At 41.1% G+C, this 18,831-nt stretch overlaps 1 protein-coding gene across 1 annotated transcript in view; it reads left to right on the top strand.

The window, feature by feature from the left end:
* The window catches only part of LOC144935775 (collagen alpha-1(XXII) chain-like), a 35,611-nt gene that overhangs the window by 16,159 nt on the left and 621 nt on the right, over window positions 1-18,831 (top strand). Inside the window, exons 6-9 of the mRNA XM_078862515.1 lie at window positions 9,315-9,432; window positions 14,548-14,671; window positions 17,568-17,843; window positions 18,543-18,623. Of these exons, the coding sequence (XP_078718641.1) occupies window positions 9,315-9,432; window positions 14,548-14,671; window positions 17,568-17,843; window positions 18,543-18,623 (599 nt within the window). The remainder of the gene's footprint in view (window positions 1-9,314; window positions 9,433-14,547; window positions 14,672-17,567; window positions 17,844-18,542; window positions 18,624-18,831) is intronic.

The raw sequence follows: 18,831 nt of genomic DNA, 5'->3' as shown, positions 1-18,831 counted from the left end.
TTGGCAAAGTATATCTGCCATTTCTTCCAACAATTTTGTTAGAAAGTTGATCCAGCAGCAGTTCTTTGTAGAAAAACCACACGTTATCTACGAATGCCAAAGCTCTACGTACATGCCCTGACAGAATTGTATTTTAAGCTTCACAGAATCGCATCACCCAAGGCACCCCTGGATGGAGTAGCATTATCTATTATTACGTTGTTTCATGCATGTGTGTTTCTCCAATTTTATCATAGTTATGCTGTGAGTAGCTTGGCACAGGCTGCTTAATTTAGATTTCTATAACCCACGAAGTTGAATTTCACATCAGTAAACTGTCTGAAAGTTAAATGGTTTGTCACCTGTCATCATTCTAGTATCTATCTTACCACGTAATATAAAGTGCGATATTATACTGTGCAGTAACAGAAGTAGTTACAATTACAATAGAACCCATAATGATGTTTTAAAAGCAAATAGTACACATTGTTCTTTGTATGGTCATCAATAGTTGTGCTAATTATATTAGCTTACTTCACTTTAGAACAGAGCGTGAATTTGAACCCACAATGTCAGCCATGCTCATTCGTTGTTTGAACATTGGCATTAACCGCATAAACCACCCAGTCCCCACTAAACAATTTGCATTTGTTGATTTTTAACTGTACGGTGGTATGGCAAACCCACAGTAAAATGTTCCATGTCTAGAAATGTATGCATGCTTACCCTATAAACATTACGTATTTCACTTATAAAACTGTCTCACCAAAATGAGAATTAACAAGCATACCGGATATGAAAAGCTTGACTTGACTTTGGCTTTTGACAGTCTGAAATTTAATATAAATGTAGTGGGCACAAACGGACAGTGTAGTTAGCCCGATGGACCACCACCCTTGGTTAACATCTGGTAAAGAGGAAGTTACCCCTTTGTGTTAGTACGTTGGTTAATAAATGTGTTGCCTCCAATAGTAAGCCTGAGCCTCCATCTGTACCCACTACATAAGTGGATGCATTGGTAGGTTCTGTACATTAGCATTCCTGCCATTTGGCCAATTAGTAGAGCCAATGGATGCTAATGGGTTTCTTTGAGTTTTTGAGGATGGCGGCGATTTCAGATCTTGCCACGTCTGCTGGGATGTGACCTAAACATCTAACTTTTTAACATTTGGATCTGGCTTCTTTTTTGACAGGATGTTGAATTTAGCAATTAGGTTAACTTTACATTTGGTTGACATTGTCGCGGCAGAAGAAACAGTCATGTTATCTACAAGGTCCCAATCAGATGTGTACATTTTATCTGTTAATTTTAAGTATGATTGTAAGAGACATTTGTCTAAATTATCAAGTTCAAAACGGAGCAGTCCTAAAAATTATCATTCACTTTTTTCCATGGTCATTAATAAAATCCAACCTATGAAGTGCATGTCTTCATCACAAAAGAGATAACAAATCACAATTGATTCTCACCTTGATGAATATGCATTTAATTAAGTATATTAATATTCATTTCATGTTATCCTAAATAAAAAAAGTGTTGCTCTTACTCTCGTTCCAATAAAACGTAAAAAAATGGCAATGCCCCTAAAGCTATGAATATATTATATATATTTTTAAAGCATTAAAAAAACCTTTCATTCATATACAGTAATTTACACCATATATATGAACACCTATAACATTGAAACTCAACTACCCTTTCTGGTGAATGTAGTTGGTGTCTGTTGACATGAGCCCTTAATGAAGGGGGCCCTGTTGGGAGACCCACAGATGTGCATCTTACACAGCGAATGAATCCCGTGGCACGTCGGCATGGGCATCGTCTCAGCCACATGTGACCTGGTGTGCGCGTGCACAAGTGGTGCGCACATGGAACGCTCGACTACGTGCGCACTGTATTCCCCTTCAAGCTGCGACGTGGCATCCCCGTTATACCGTGGGCTTTTTCTTTTCTCGCATACGTCACTCGGATTGTAGTCTGACATGCTGGCTTCCGGATATGGGGAGGGGTTAAGACATTCGTCTGTATTTTCCTTTCCTTTAATAATCTTGCTACAGTGCCACATTCACATGCAATGTGATAAAAAAAGACGTGTCGTTGCAAATACGTGTGATTCCTAGATGTGCTTGCACTGCCCATGGATTATTATTATTATTTACATTATACAGATAGCTCAGAAAGCATTAAGTTTACATTCATTTGAAGTAAACATATGTTTTACATTTTTATATTTCTGCATTTGAGCCAGCAGATTTCCGCGAACATTACTTAACTCATGCAACCGTAGATGCTAGTTTTATTCATTGTTATTTACGTTCCATCATCTTAAGTCACTTTGTAAACTGTTCATTGGCTTAAATGCATTTTGTTGCATTATTCTTTATCTTTGGGCCCGAATCATAAAGCTATGTTTTCCATCATTTAGACACATTACACCCACTCCACCACTTTCCACATTTCTGTGGGACTGGCCGAAAGCCGGTGGGATTAGTGCGGAGACAGCAATGGAGGACACTTTTCCGCAACTACGCACATTTAAACGTCGACATTCCGCCACTGTGCCGAATCGCTGGAGTCACACAACGCGAGTGTGGCTGAGGCTTGTGTGGGGAGGGCTGTGAGTGCATCACGGCGGGGCCATTCCGCACAAAATAGGTTTGTGCATGAGGTTTTTTTTTGTCACCTCCATTACACAACTCTTTTGTTACCGCTTTTATACATCCGCTTTCGAGCAGGACTTTGGTGCTCTAAACAATTTGTAAAGCAGCAGAGTGGAAAGCTTGCACGCACTTAGAGATGACAATGAGGATGAAGACCGCCGTGGAGTTTAGGAAGATGATGAAGGTGGTTGTTGATAATGATGCAATGGAGATGATGATGGCAAAGGCCACGTTAAGTCCTAGCATTTTTTTCAAATTTTTGCATCTGGGAGGAAATTGCAGTGGCCAGAGAGAACCCACAGACACATTCCATACGTTTGCTTTCCCCTGTCAATCCACTGTCTTTGATCTTCAAGTTTAAACGTGGCGAATAGTGGCACAGTGGCTCCTGCATCGCACTGTGAACCCAGGGATTTACGTTTTATTACAGGCCACCTCACAGGTCAGTGGCGCCTGCTCTGAGCCTCCCCTAGAGCTACTCGGCCTCAAATGGTTATCTAGTGCGCTTTGCTCTGTTCACACTTGGTGGATCGCCATGGGAACGGGGTTGGTGTGGATCGGTGGACTGCCGTTGGATGTATTAATGGTCGTTGCAGCAGCAGCATCAGCATTCATCATCTTCATATATTATCATCAACAGAACCACTATCATCGTCTTCAATTATCATAATCTTCACCTATCATCATCGCCATTGTTTTTAAGTCGCGTTAGGTAGTTTTTGGCTTAACACTACATTTCGCACGTGTTATTAAGTGTGTATGCGTGTTCATGTGTTAGATGAAGCAAAATAAATTATACAAGAACGAGCGGAGGGACGGGCGGCTAAAATACAGCAAGTTGGCACTGTAGGGGGTATAGCTAGGGCATCTACCAGTTATCTCAGTCAGCCAATCAATGGCACCTGGGTCTGTCCCGTGACCTCCTGTCAGCCAGCCTTCGATACTTCACTTGTCCTCAAAGTACACCTGGCCTGGCACAGGCGCCGTGGCAATGTCACCATCACTTAGTGGCGAATGGCGGGTATTGGTGTTAGATGGTTGACGCCTCACTGGCCAAGTTGATTCGTCAGGGGGTACACGCATACTGATGTCAGCATGCACAGCCCCAAGCACTCTTCGACATTCCCCGACAACTACTGCTGATTGGCTGTGGGATGTTTTTTTTTACAGAATGGGATCCCATCCATTGTGCATGGAGAATTTGGCCAAAAATCCACTTTGGTGAAATATTTGGCTGACAAAAGACAATCCCCCAAAAAAACTCTGCACGATTGTAACTCCTCCATATTATTGCTTGCAGTTTCGTCTCAACTGAAAGAACTACAAAATAAATTATACCTTCAAAAACCCGAGCGGTCAAAACGAACTCAATTCACTTGACGACCAGTTTTAATCACTATCACCCAGGTTCGAACCCTGGATCTCAACAGTGCCAGTTCAGCACTCTGGCCTCTGAACCACCGAGCCACCTTCTTCCCTTGTTATGCCATGTGGCGTGACCTGAGTGTTTTATCGATTATGATAGATTCGATTTGTAAGCCTGCTTTTTCTTAAAATTAAAGACAGCTGTGGAATGTTAACAGTGTACTTCATTGTCTCTGTTTTAAGCTCCGTTCTGCCCTCAGCACGCCGTGTATTTGACCCAAAATAAGCAGCCTTTTGAGTAAGTGCTAAGCGCGCCAGTGCAACCTGCAATTTCACTCCGCTGCTCATTTCCAGCCTAACGCATGTTCAGCCCAGAAAAACACTTCTATTCCTTGAGCTACAAAGTAGGAAAGATTTGTCCCCACCCATCCCTCTCCCTGTTCTCAACCACATAGTTGGTGTGCTTCCTTGAGCTTCCATCGCGTGCTTTCAAGTGTGCTTATGCGGCCGTCTGGAACGCTCTTCCTTCTGATATTGAAAACTAATTTCTTTAGAACTGCTTTTGTGTTTAGTTTGCTGTACTTTTCCCGCACGGTTGGCTACATACGGTGTGGAAGAAGTTCAACATGCCATAATGACAGGCTACCTGAAGGAAATATACTTGAGGGAAAGTATAAATATTCATCAATGTAATATTTGAATTATGTGGCATCCATCTTATTGGGTCTTTCGGTAAAGTCACATAGATAGGTTAAAAGAAAATAACAAAAAATTACAAAAGTTACTTTAATAATGCCTGAGCATTTGGCCAGTGCCACCTGTATATGCAGAAATGCCGGTAAACGTCTGTTGTACTGTTATCTTCCTTTAAATTGACATAGCCAGACAATTCTGAAAGATAATTGTTCACCACCTGGATACTACGAAAAGCATTCATGCCTAGAAACTCATTACATTTGAGTGGGACTGATAATATACCCACCTAGACAGGCCAAGCCTCAGTACCCAAGCATTACATATCACCCTGCCTTCTGTGAACATAATTAGAGCAGTATATAGGTACGTGTAATTTGTTAACAGCCAGATAATAGCTCATTGATACCAGGGGTCCAATTCATGAAGAGAGCATGCTAAGATTATTTCATATCAGGCTCAATATTCCATCGGCGGAAGTCTTGTGGAAACATAATTCACCAATGTACTGGGAGAAATGGTATTTGCCCCATTCCACAATGGCTAGCAGCCGATATTCAGCTTGGGGGAGGGCTAAGGGCATTCCAGCATGTGCATCATGATGCCATGATGAAGCCTCACCTCCTGATTGTTTTTTTTATTTTTCCACAGCAGTAACAAGGCACAGTCGTGTAGGACTGCAATGAAGTGCTTTCCAGACACATGTTGATCGATTGCACAGATTTGTAAAATTCTCATTGGGATGTTAGGCCTGCCAGAGAATAATTTCCATTGGCATCACTTATTTTATCTGGGCACTATCGTTTCCTGCCACATTAAAAACACTTCTGAAAAATAATTGTCTAAACATCCCATTGCAAAAACATAATGAAAGTGTCTCTTGAGGCTCAATGAGGCTATTCTCAATAAAAGCGTGATATAGTCATAATTATCATCATTAGCACCATCATCAGCATCAATCTGCACTCATTCTGCCACATCCAACCTCCATTCTGGGAGGATTTTAGCTCCTGGAATTTTTGTGGTGGGGCTTCTGACACGTCTTGTGGCCAGAGGGCCACATGAATAGTGTGGAATGGGTCTCTATGCCCCCACTCCTCCATGCCGTGAGTGGCCACCCCCATGCAAGGCAGTGGCACGAATAGAGCGTTGAAATCATGGTGCATGAATTGTTTAAAGTTTCCACAATCCTGTTGCTTTGCCCTAGCTTCATTTTCGCCTCACACCCACTGGCCCATTTCACAATGCGGACTGATTCATAACAGCATGCAGTCTGCAATCGGAGGAAAAGGGTCCTCCATGAATTGGGAATTACAAATTGGGGCCAACTTGCCGCAAAAATGGCCATCATTATGCCAAATGTGTTGGAATTACTACCAAAAGCATTTCATGATTTTGTCCCCTGAAGTCTTTATCTCAAAGGACATGTGTTTAAATAAGCACACCAAACGACAAACGAATTGTACTGTGTAGACAACACATATGAAAAATATAATTTAAAGAAATTACGAAACAATATAAAAAATGAAAGTGTAACGTGATAAAAAAAAATGAAGTAGTATAACAATATCTAAACAGCAATGCGTTTACAGTTGTTTTTCTTGCCTTCAAAATGATTTGCATTTGTAATTGTGAAATAGTGCTTCTGTGCAATCAAATCTGAGGCTATTGGAGCAGTGCTAAATGTAGTGGTGTTGGTGAGAATATATGCAAATTAAAGTTCACAAAATATACTGTTATATTTTGGAATATGATAGCAATGTAGAAGCATATCCTAAATAAATAAACAGCTTCATTGCCATTTTGCAACTGAGTTAACTGGGGTAATAAGGACGTATTTATAGCCATGCAAACACAACTAAATCAACCAAAGCAATTTCCTAATTACTGACAAAGGAAGGGATCTGGACAGTGATTTGACCATGAGTAAAACTAGGGGCGGAATATAAAACTATTTAAAGTTGTTATGGCTGGTGATTGGTATCTGACATAATTGGCATGACGTGGAGATGAAGGACTGATCGTGCATGGTTGAAGGATAATGTGATGTATTAATTTACCTTTTGAAATTTTTAATGGAAAAAAAATGTAACAGCCCTTTCTCAATCCACTGCTGGATGAAGGCCCCCATTCCATGTCAGTTATGAGTGATGTTTGGCTATAATTCATCACAATGGACAGTTCAGATATCACTCGTCATTCACATTAACTATAATTGGCAATCGAGCTTAGGTCACCAGGTTTATAGTGGAAATACCAATATATGTATGTTAAAATAAAGATGGAAATCTGTATGTATATTTTTGCTGTGTATGATTACATTTTAATTGTGACTTCATAGTTATTTATTGGCATTCATTGGTATGTCTAAAATTATATTGACTGCCTAAGTGTATATTTTGAGTTCGTCTGGGTGCTCTTGTTTTCTCCTCACATGTAATCACAAAGCTTGGGCAATTGTTGGCACCGGCTCATCCCGTGGCTGTCGTCCCGCTTGTCTGTGATTGTTCGTGCTTCTGAGTCGTTCTGTCGTCATGAGAGTGAGCGTATACTGTTTGCGGTACAAGTTGAAAAGTATGAAGACTGTTTTGAAATATTTCAGTTCTGTGCATTATCACCAATGTCACTTTGATTTGGCGCGTAACAATTAACCTCCCCCCTCCACCCCCGCCTCATAATCCTCCATCCCCAGAAACCCCAAATCTAGTCAAAATGCTCCATTAGCAATTGTCTCATATACAATTGGATGCATGTATCATGTGTAAATTGAAAACTAATTTCTTTAGAACTTATTTTTGTGTGTTAGTTTGTTGTCCACTCCCCTTGCCTCCGATTAGCACAGTTGACTACGTACGGCACGAAAGAAATTCAACAAACAGACATAAGTAATACTTAATTTTAATCAAGTAATTGATGAATAATTGCACACGACATACATCACAAAAATTATAATAGCCAAAGTCAATTATATATGTTTATTGGGTTAGATCGCGTAAATATAAATGTGTCGTTAAACCCACCACCACCCGACACAGACAATTAGTAAGGTTTTTCACGTAAATAGAACATGCCAATCCGTTACTAGTACAGCACACCGGTGTGTTGGAGAGCAAATCCACAACATTTACAATCTGAGTACTGTAGCCAAAGTGTTGAACTCCGGAGAGCACCTTTCAAAATGTGTCTGCGAGCTTTAGTGTATTGCTTCTTGTATTTTAAGCACTGGCATTTGCCAACGGACGTTGTTGCTAATATCAGCGACTGACAATCTACAGTTGAAATGTCAACTATCCAAAACATTTCATAGAGAGAACAATTTAGATTATGCAAATAGCCATTGGTATAATTTAACACGGCGATAGTGGGTAGTAGTAATAATATCATGATCTGAATCCTGATTGTTTAGAATTATCAGTATCAACACAAATCCTCTCACCATATCTGTTACATTTAAGACTCTATATCGGTTAGTTAAAATATCAAGATTTGATTTTACTCTCAATTTACATGGGAAATTTTTTTTTTATTCTATATCACTAAATCAGCAGCATTTATACAATGTATTATAATTGCTGATAAATGTATATATATATTTTTTAGAATAACTACATAACAAATAAAGTGCTTAAAAATGTGTACGTTTAAAATCCTCTTTCAGCTCGTTGACTGCACCCTACGTGTGTGCATGTATATAATACAATGGTCGCAGTTATATCATATGCGGATATCATTGAGACATATTTCCAAAAGTAATGTAAAAGTATGTAATGTTCATTTGTCAACGGACTATTTTTTATTATATTATTGGATTAATCGTATAAAACACATGAGGAATATTAAGAATTCAGTATTATTTTTATAGCACCCTCGGTAATGAATACATTTACATCCGAGTGTAATAATGAATACAATTACAATCATTGGTTTCCTCCGAGTTCACGTGCTCATGCCCCAGAAAAATGGAGATTCCAGAATATTTAAGCTGTAAAGCATGTGCTATGGCCTGAAGCTCACATTATCCATAACCATACATGTGCATCAAGCGTATATTTCAAAGTACATTTTGTGTAAAGGTGTGAAAGCAGCTTGCTTTCTGTATTAAATATATGCACGTGTGCTATATATCTACCTTCAAATGACACCACAGTATTCATATGCAAGTAGCAGTTATGCAATGCAATGCTGAATGTTGACAATTTCCAAATGTCTCCCATATTTAAAGGCACCATAAATTTTATGAATGTTCCAGCCATAAATCAGTGGATATGCTGGCTACCTTCTCTCAACTGAAGATGGGCCACTGCACGCAACATTAACCTACCACATTTATATTTCCGTTCGAAGGCAGCTTTAATGACAGAGGTTGTGATATTTTTTTTTCCCCTCTCAAGTCAGTACCTGTTATACCAGTTTAACTTGGAGTGATTTTTTTTTCATGTAAGCTCAGAACATAAACGGGCAGCTCATGAAAGCTGAAACTGCTCCATTGCACCACCATCAGCTTCTTACCGCTCACATTTTACAGTTACTTCGGCATGCGTGGACGTTTCCCGTTACATTAAACATTAAGGTCCGTGAAACGACTCTGCCATCTGTTGCTGCCTCTTCTGACGCAGGATTCGACCTCCTGGAGAGGCTGGCTCTCCTGGAAAATGTGGCGCAACCGACCGAGTCTGCACAGGACGAGAAAGCCCGACTCCGCCTAAGGGGGAACCCCATCTCCCAGCCCACTGAGTAAGTGCCGCATCTTCTGGCGCATGACACGTCCTCGCGGGCAGTGTTGTGAGCAACCTGTGGAACGCTTGTCACTCAAATACGCATTTGCAGCCACAACAAACGTGATCGTCTGAGTCAACGATGTGACGGAGAACCCCGGCGTTGATATTTACGCAGGCTCTTTGGAAGGCATCAAAGAGTTGATGCCGTAGTTTATCCTGTAAAGACGTACCGGTAGTCGCCAGCAGTCCTTGTTTTGCCAGGATTTTTTTTTATTGTTGAGGTCGCTATTCCGAGAAATTTGTATGTCTTCCCGGGAACTTAAGAGTCCCCAGTTTTTTTCAGTTGCAGAATAATGCACCAGTCCAGATATATGCAGTTTTTCCCTCTGATGGTACTGAGATATTCTTCTTCCCATGATATGTCCCATTTTGTTTTGTTTTGTAACTCATCGGCAGCAACTTTAGCTGTAGCAGAAATTAACAATTAAGGTTTTGTTTACAGAAGACTTCAGTGGTCAATAAAATTACCGTCAATTATTTGAAAAGTCAGCAGTGGTTGCCCCTACTATGAACAGACTGCTCCCCACCCCCGCTATGAGAACGTGTGAGTTCCAGTTCAACCACTGGCTCAGCCACCGACTGATCCGTAGTAAGGACGTATGTATGTAGAACCTTTATCGTACCGTACTTAGCCAACCGTGATAATCGAAGGTGCGTGAGCAGTCAGTGTGCAGCGACCCACTGGCACCCTGGCTGCTCGTTTTCCGCACAAGTGAAACGGAGTGACTTGATTACGCTAACATGCTAGTATGCACAGCTGCACACATCATCAGCGACATCTTCACTCCTTCCAATTTACAAATCGCCCCTGTTTGCTCGATGGAGAAAAAAAAGGATGAAGGTGCTTATGTAAGCAGCTGTGCAAGCCTCAACGTGGCAATGTACTGAGGACATAACCGTGTTAGCACCTCCTGTTGAAATTAGGTCAACACCAACATCTTCCTGGAGCCCATTAGCTTGCTGTGGTCTGGCTTGCCTTTAACAATTGTAGATTAACACTCAAGTTTCCTTCCTTAGACAGTTTGCATGTGGGCCTTTTTGCAAGCCTGGTCATGTTTTCAAAGCACTTTTGTCCTGGTTGTCATATATTGCCTAATTGCTTCGTTCCTGACATAATGCAACAGTTTTAATAATTCGTATGTGTTCATCTCTTTGTCACAATATGCATATGTTGAATGTGTTACACTTGTTTTATATATATAACGTGGGATGGTACAAAAAAATTGCTGAACAGATTCATTGAGTCCGTTAATTACGTCTCTCAATCCTTTCAATCCTTTGCTGGATAAAGGCTGTACCTCTCTGTGCCTTCATGGTGGTCATTTTTACCATACTTCACCACACTGGTCAGCTTGGGTTTGCGAAAGGGAGGAGGCAGAGGAACAATTTAAATGTAACTCGCCACTGATTTTACCGTAGGCGCATTCGGGAATCGAACTCAGGCTCGCCCGGTTCATAGCGCAGTGTGCTAAGCACTGTACCACTCTTACATTCTCAAATATATAAATTATGTATGCATAGCCCGATACATAGAGTAAACATACGTACAGTATTACATTACAGTGTACTGCGTAATCATGTCGGTCAATTGGTATTCGCATCGTTCTTATAGTCCAAAGGCTATCACGTAATGTGTTGTGTTTCACAGACATAGTCTGCAATAATTTAAAATAAGGAGACAATGTTGCTACGTGTAATCCAAATTTGCTTAACTTGAGGCAAATTTTTTTGCCATTTGGCAAAATTCGGATGATAACCCCGGCACACCCTGGCGAATGTTTTACAACTGACGCCAGGGGCTCTTTCACAAGCACTGTGAAGCAGACGGCACGTCGTATTTTTACAGTTTATTTCCACCCGCGGTATTAACCACGACGGCTGCTGAATTCGAACCACAGACCTCTGCAACGGGCAGCGAACGCACCATCGCTGCCACATCACAGCCCCATGGGTAGTGGTAAACGGATATATATTGCACATTTACTGTTCAAATAGCTCATGTTGTAGAGCATTGGGTTGGAAGTCAATTGTGCTTCTGGGTATGGATACACAGCTTCGTGACATTGAAATGTGGAGTTTCAACCGATGAGTGATGACCACCAGTGGAGTTGAACGTTGCCGATTACGTACTCATTAGAGCGCGTTGACGCTTTTACTTTGATATTGCGAAAAGTGCAATGTCTTGTTAAGAAAGTCAATATCATTCCAACAACCCTGATTGTACTGCCAGGGTTGTATAAGGGCAGCGCAGATGTATGTGTGCATACTAAGCAGTGTGTTTGTTCAATACTTCTGTTTTATGTTGTTACCCTCTCTTAGATATGTAGCATTAATGTGCACACTAACACAATATTGGTTCAATTTATTGACTGCGTAAGCAGTGTTAAATGCTCCATAGAAAAGTAAATTAATAATATAATAAAATTATGATGACTCATACAGAATATCATTCATTATTGTAGTATTCTGTTCGAAGAAAACATTTGTCAATGGAACAAATGAATACATACATTGAAGACCATTAACGTGCATATTGAATATAAATGCTTGTGAGTGTGTATATACATTATAGTAAGCATGCCATGAAAGGCCAGCTCTGAATTAAGAAGCCCTGCTAAATGTTCTAGAAATAATGGCAGGCACATAAATGATCACAATCCTTAGCCCCATTTTATTCAGACGGCAGCCATTAGGCTGTAGGTTGTTTTTTTCCGTTTCAATGTATTTACAGCCAAGGGCGTAAAAAGGTTTCGCTCTGGCTCAGTGAGCACTAACCACTTTTTTTTTGCGAAATTGCCAAACATTTTGTCTGAAATTTCGGTCTACCAGCTCAGTAAAAAAAAAAACATTTCAGCCCTTCCGTTTACAACTGGCCAGCTCGGGTTCAGTCGACTTACACATATTTTTGTAAAAACATAAAATGAGTTGAAATTCATAAAATATTAATATGCTGACTCTGGTGATGCTCGATTTTATTGGAGCACAAGTGTTTTTTTTTGTTATAATGCAATGCACACTTTGAGTAAAACGTTGTTTTTTAGATGTTGCCATTGGCAATCCAGAGGTCGCCGGTACAATCACCCGGCGCTGCGGTTGAAACAATGGGGAAGTTCATTCAATCTCCTCGCCTCTGTCCACCCAGCAGTGTAAACCACAGTTAGGAAATCGCCAGGTCACGTGTGGTGCAGTCAATTGTGGGTACTTAAATGTTTTCTTCCAAGATGTACTACCCACCGTGAAAGAGTAAGCCAAATGCCCTCCAGAGAGTCTTCGGCTACCTTGCCACAAGCAGTGGTGTGAAAAGATACATTTCACGGCCGCATTTTTTCTACTTTTACATGTAAAATTGCATTGAGTATAATTTATACATTCGATTGAACTAATAGAGAAGAGACGAGTAATAAATAATGGTGTTTTTTTACTCCTGTAACATGCTCAGATAGATAATTTCCCAATGTCCCAGATTAATGTATATACTAAGATTTGTTCTTCAACATATAAATAAGCACATGCAATCATATAGCGTAATTAACAGTGCTACCAAAGTCCTGCCTTAAAATTGTCTGTTACAAACACTGAACACTGCCTTATGGTTTATTATATAACATTTTATACAAATGCCCTCTGTTAGGTCTGCTCTGGAGAAGCCTAGACCTAAAACATTAGCCCATTGTGAAGGTTAACCTCATAATGCAACATTTTCTAATGACGATGGGGGTTGTTTTGTTGACCATACTTCACCTTGCTAGTCACTGCAGGTTGGCGAAGTGACGGGGTGAAGGGGGGTGGTTAGCCATGGCCAGGAATCGAACTATGATTGCCTGGCTGAAAGTACGGTGTGCGAATCAGTGCACCACAACTCAAACCCCAAGAGATATAAACGGAGTAAATTTTGATGGGGTAAATTTTCCCACTTAAGAAATCCTTAACAACACACGCCTTTCAAAGCATTAAGTCTAGACATTCCACAGGGCTGGTGTGGGTGCGTATGCGTGTGTACTTGCGTGTGTGCTCGTGTGTACGCGTGTGGGTGCAAAGTAGGCGCCACACACATGCTTGTGGTATACGAAAACCACATGTGTAGAATTGACAATGCTTAAGAGGTCAATATCACCATTCTGTGCCCAATGCCAGCATGCTGACTTGAACCTGCCTATCTCTTGAAGAAAAAATAAATTAAATATATGATGGACAACATATCAAGCAATGGCCATTTTTTTCATCGCCGAGAGATGAGGAAGAAGTGTCATTGCCAGGAGCATGCATGTATGTATGTACGTTGAACCTCTTTTGCACTCTACGTGGTCAACCGTTATCATTGGAGGTGCAGGAGGACAACGAACTAAACACAAAAAGCAGTTCTGAAGAAATTTATTTACAATCTACGTAAAGAAGTGCATAGCTCCAGTGGTTTCCTAATATGGGAAGGAAGAGCGTTCCAGACGACCGCAGAAGCGCATATGAAAGTGTGCGACGCAGTGACCGTCTTTGTTCGATGGCGAGCCAAAAGCAGCTGCGAGGGTCACCGGAGGTCACGTGATGGTTTATGCTCTCACCTATTATTATTTATTTATTTTCCTTTAAGGGCAGTGCTATTGACGTTTGTTTTGTGTACGTCTGCACAAATGCAATTGCAGTATCACGAAACATACATCTCTTTTCAGCTTAATGTAACTCCTAGTTATTTGGATAAGTGACGTCTCAAAATAGAGAGGCCAGAGAGGTAGAGTGCATAAAAAGTTGGACACTGCACTTTGCACCGTGCGTCCGACATGTATGTGCTACGAAGAAGGTCCGTTATCAAAACGTGACCTACTTTTCGTTTTAATGCAATGTTATTGATAAATGTCGTACGTTTTTTGTATATTTTCCCTGTGCATCGCTGCCACCGCAATGTCAGAAAAATAGAATTGTGATGCGGCTATGTCACTTTTTGCTGCATTTATCTTTGCGAATATTACACTCTCTTATTTTGATTAATCAAGAATTTTCATTAGAGAGAGTGGTTATTGTAAGACATTGCGTTGCGTTGCATTACCATTAACGTGATTTTCTTCGTTTGTTTCTTCAGCAAGGTTTTCCCGCATGGTCTTCCCGAAGAATATACCTTCATAGCAGTGTTTAAAGTTCAAAAGAGCTCCCAGGAAGATAATTGGATTCTGTGGCAAGTGGTTGATAAATTTGGCATATCACAGGTACGTTGCCTACAAGTATGAATCACTCGCACAACACAAAGCACATATTATACTGCTATCGACCATTATTGTGCCATTACATTTCAGCACAATAATACGTAATAACTGAGAATTGACATATTCACCATCTTCACGTCGAATGAGATGTTAATTATTTGTGGTCATCACTTGATTCATGAATGCATTTTTGGTCTTGTTTGTAGTGTCTCGTTGGTACTGCCTACCTGCAGTAGCCTGGTAGTTCAGTCAAACCAAACTGCCGAATAGAGGATACACGATCCATAATTACCACTCCTAAAACTGAATAAAACAAACAGATTGTCTCCTTTATTACAAGCATACAAGCTGAGGAAACAATCATAATGAATTTAGAAAATAATAACGGTAAAGTCACGTAAAGACTTCACCGAAAGACCCAAATAATATGAATTCCGGCAGTCACTAAAGCTTTTAGTCAAGATTTAACAAATATGGAATTCACACTGCTGGTGCTGGTTAAACCCAAAAGGGTTTGTGACCCTTTAGAATCATCCCTTAAGTTTAAATTACCGTCCACATTGCAGTTGCAAGGAGCCCTGTCCTGTTCATCTTTCTACCTCTCCCCTCCCTGCTGCCTCTCAAAGGGGAGTTGATGATAAAAAGCGCCATTGTGGCGAGATGTTAACTACCTCGCCTTGTTTTCAGGAGGTCGTGGCTTTGATCCTGACACTGATGCCTGTATTTTTGGAGTTTGCAGGAAGTTGTGGGTTTGATCCTGACCCTGATACCTGCTGTATATTTGGAGTTTGTATTTTGTCCCTGTGACCGCGTGGATTTTACTCGGGTTTTTCTCTCCACATTTAGAATCAACTTGCATCTAGAGTATTTGGCTACTATAAATTACCACGTGATATGCCACTTCTGAAAAAGAGCTATATAGCTCAGTGAGCCTTACCTGGTAAAATAAAAGTTTCTCGGTTTTTTTCGTCATTTCCCTTCATGTGTTCATTTTTATTCCTCCAGCATGATCAGGGCTCACCTGGCTGCAGGCATCTTTGGCACAAAGGAAACCCAGAGACCCGTCAGCCTTGGTGGTTAATGTTAGATAAATTACGGGGAAATTGGGTAATATGTTACGCCTATAGTCATATATAACATTAATAGCCAATAGCATTAAGGGGCTCTTTTTCACTTTGAAGCAAATTGAATTCTAAATTCATATTAAAAAAAAGATTTACTGTGGTGGAGCATTCTATGTAAAAACATAAATAAATAAACTTTCATTCTATATCTCCATGTAAAAATACGTTCGTCATCCTGTCGCCCTTCTGGACTTAGAGTAACATTAGCAATATATCTGTTAATGTTATATTGTATCTGTTTGTAGTGTAGTCAAGGTGGAACACTAGTCAGCTGATCAATAGTGTATTTTTGGTAGGATATAATGTGGGTACTATCCTCTCTTGCAACCATTCTGGTCCAGGCTTTGAGCAATAAATACTGCAAAAAAATGAATGTCCCATTTCAATGGGCACAGATACATTACACAGAGGTTTTTTATATTTTAGATACATTAATTAATATTTTACTTCTGCACATCTTATTAGCGCGGTTGGCTACGTACGGTGCGAAAGACGTTCAACATACATACATACAAATGTGCTAAAGAATTTAGATGTTTGATATACAGGGGGGAGATGTCTTGTGACCCCCATTTAATTCTCTAAAATGCATACCTGTCAACCCCTTATCGGTGCCTACCTTATTACAGACCAATTCAGACCGTATTGGTCACCCCGTGCCCTTATAAATCTCACACCAGTGGGCTGAAGTAGTAACTAATTGGCGCGTTATTTACGTGACAAACCTTACCCGCTGTGTCGGGTGGTGGAGGGTTACGAAACATTTATATTTACGCGACCTAACCCAAGAACCTTTATTATGAATAATATTGGTCGCGAAAGCTGACGTGCAAAAGAAAAACAAAGTTAGGGGTCAATTATTTGGGGGGTCACAAGACATCTGGACCAGCCTGTACAATACTTACCTGTTCTAGAGGCAAACCCAGCCATGCCCAGACAACTCACCAACCTTGTGAATGAAAATCCCTGCAATAAGCTGTTGGCCCTCCATCTTCTCGTTCCCTTACCCCGGCTCTTCAATCAAAATAATGCACTCATTAATTACAATACACAGATTTTCTGGCTTGAACACAACAAATGCATTCCCCCATTTATGAGTGATGAGCCAAAAAGCTATTTCAAACTATAATGATGCGTTGTGGAAAATGTTGGACTTCAAGCTTACTGTTTTAGCTCATCCTCTATTATGTACTGTTTGTGAATTATTTATCATTATGCAGTCATAGAGCCACTGGTAATATTTTCCCTTCCTCAACAGCGAACCCTCAGACAGGCTTGAGAATATATCACGAAGCAAACGTCAGAGTGCTTTCCCATGCTCAACTGGGCACTGGGCAGAACACATTGTCTTCAGTTGTCTCGAGACAGTAGTGTAAAGCTACACAACCACTGGTGACTTCCCAAAACAATTTGAGTTACGTTTTATTGACCCTAAATTAGAACTCACGACTCAGTGATTGTGAATCAGGCCCTCTGACCAGAGCACCACCAGGATCTGTCAGGACCAAATCCCCAGCCGCCAGCAATAGACAGCACGTGTGAAGATGTCATAGATAAGAATCAATGTGTTTCTTGAATCGAGAAATGGTATAATGAGAGGAGAGGAGGAAATTCCAAAGTGGAGCAATGTGAATAAAGAGACGAAAATATACACTTTTTGACCTGCAGTGTGGTGGGTGAATATGGTATTAATGAGATAAAACAAACAGCCTGGTGGTAGACTGAGCGCTGAACTTGCAATTAATCAATACGATTGTTGCTACTGTTTCCGCAAGGTGTCCTTACGACTTGATGGCGAGGCGAAGACTTTGGAATTCTCAGCACTGGGCCGCCAGCGTGACCGCGTCGGAGCCGTCTTCAAAGGTCCCTTGGTGGGCCAGCTCTTTGACCAGCGCTGGCATCGTCTGGAGCTGCACGTGGAGCCAACTCGGACCTCTCTGCACGTGGACTGCCAACCCGGCGTCACCCGGGCCACGGAGCCGAAGGAGGACATTGCCATGGATGGCTTGACGCTGCTTGGGAGCTCTGTTAACAGCGATGCGTCAGCAGAAGTGAGTGCAGGGTTGCCATACTGCATGTGCTACTACTACCGATGGCAACAACACCGCCAACACCGATACCACTGAGAACATCAACAGCAACAAGACTGACATCAATAACACTGACAATAACACCATCATCATCACACAATATTCACACACTTTTGTAGAGAGAGAATGACCCAGAGGCATGCAATGAGCCACACCAACAATTGCCTAAGCTCTGTGGTCCTCTTTGTATTAAGCTGTTATCGGACAATTCATGAATGTTTACATGTGGGAGGAAATCTGAGCATCCGTAGAAAAGTCACGTGTGTGAAGGGGGAACACTCTTTCTCATACAGATGGAGCAGGTGGAGTGCACTATTTTAATGTACTACCTTCTCCTAGCAAGCCAGGGTATGACACCTCAATGCACATTGGATACGAGTATCACAACATTTTTTTTGTGATCCACCAGCCCTCGCTGCTTCTGCAGCACTGGATTACAGGCATGTGCCACGAGCAATGCGAATCCGTTATGCTCAGAGTGGCCCCCCGAACAAAATGTGTTCGTAACTTTGATGGGACCAAGTCAGATATTCCATTGTCACTATCATCAACAGAAAATCTAAATTCAGCTGTTGAAGGATTAATGATGCATCGTAAATCTGTGATTTCCGTTCATGTTTGAACGAGAATGGATTTTTGTGCTGTTATATTTGTGCACAGGTTGACATCCTTAAACTCGCCATATACTGCGACTCCAGGCACGCCGAACTGGAGAGCTGCTGCGACATCCCGGGATTTCAGGTACGCACGTGACAGCATGTCCCATTCGCTAATGCCTCCACAATGCTCGGAGAACTTGCCCGTTACAACCTGTCTTAATAATGGACTTCCAACACTAATGAAAATCCATCCCCACCAAAAAATAATAAGTCAACGGGTCAAAGTGTCTTTTTTCGCTGCAATTAGCAAATGGGGCAGCACTCATCTGAATTAGTCGCCCTTGGGCAAA

Source organism: Lampetra fluviatilis, chromosome 14, assembly GCF_964198595.1.
Source record: "Lampetra fluviatilis chromosome 14, kcLamFluv1.1, whole genome shotgun sequence".
NCBI classification, from domain to species: domain Eukaryota; kingdom Metazoa; phylum Chordata; class Hyperoartia; order Petromyzontiformes; family Petromyzontidae; genus Lampetra; species Lampetra fluviatilis.
This window is presented reverse-complemented; position numbering and strand designations above follow the sequence as displayed.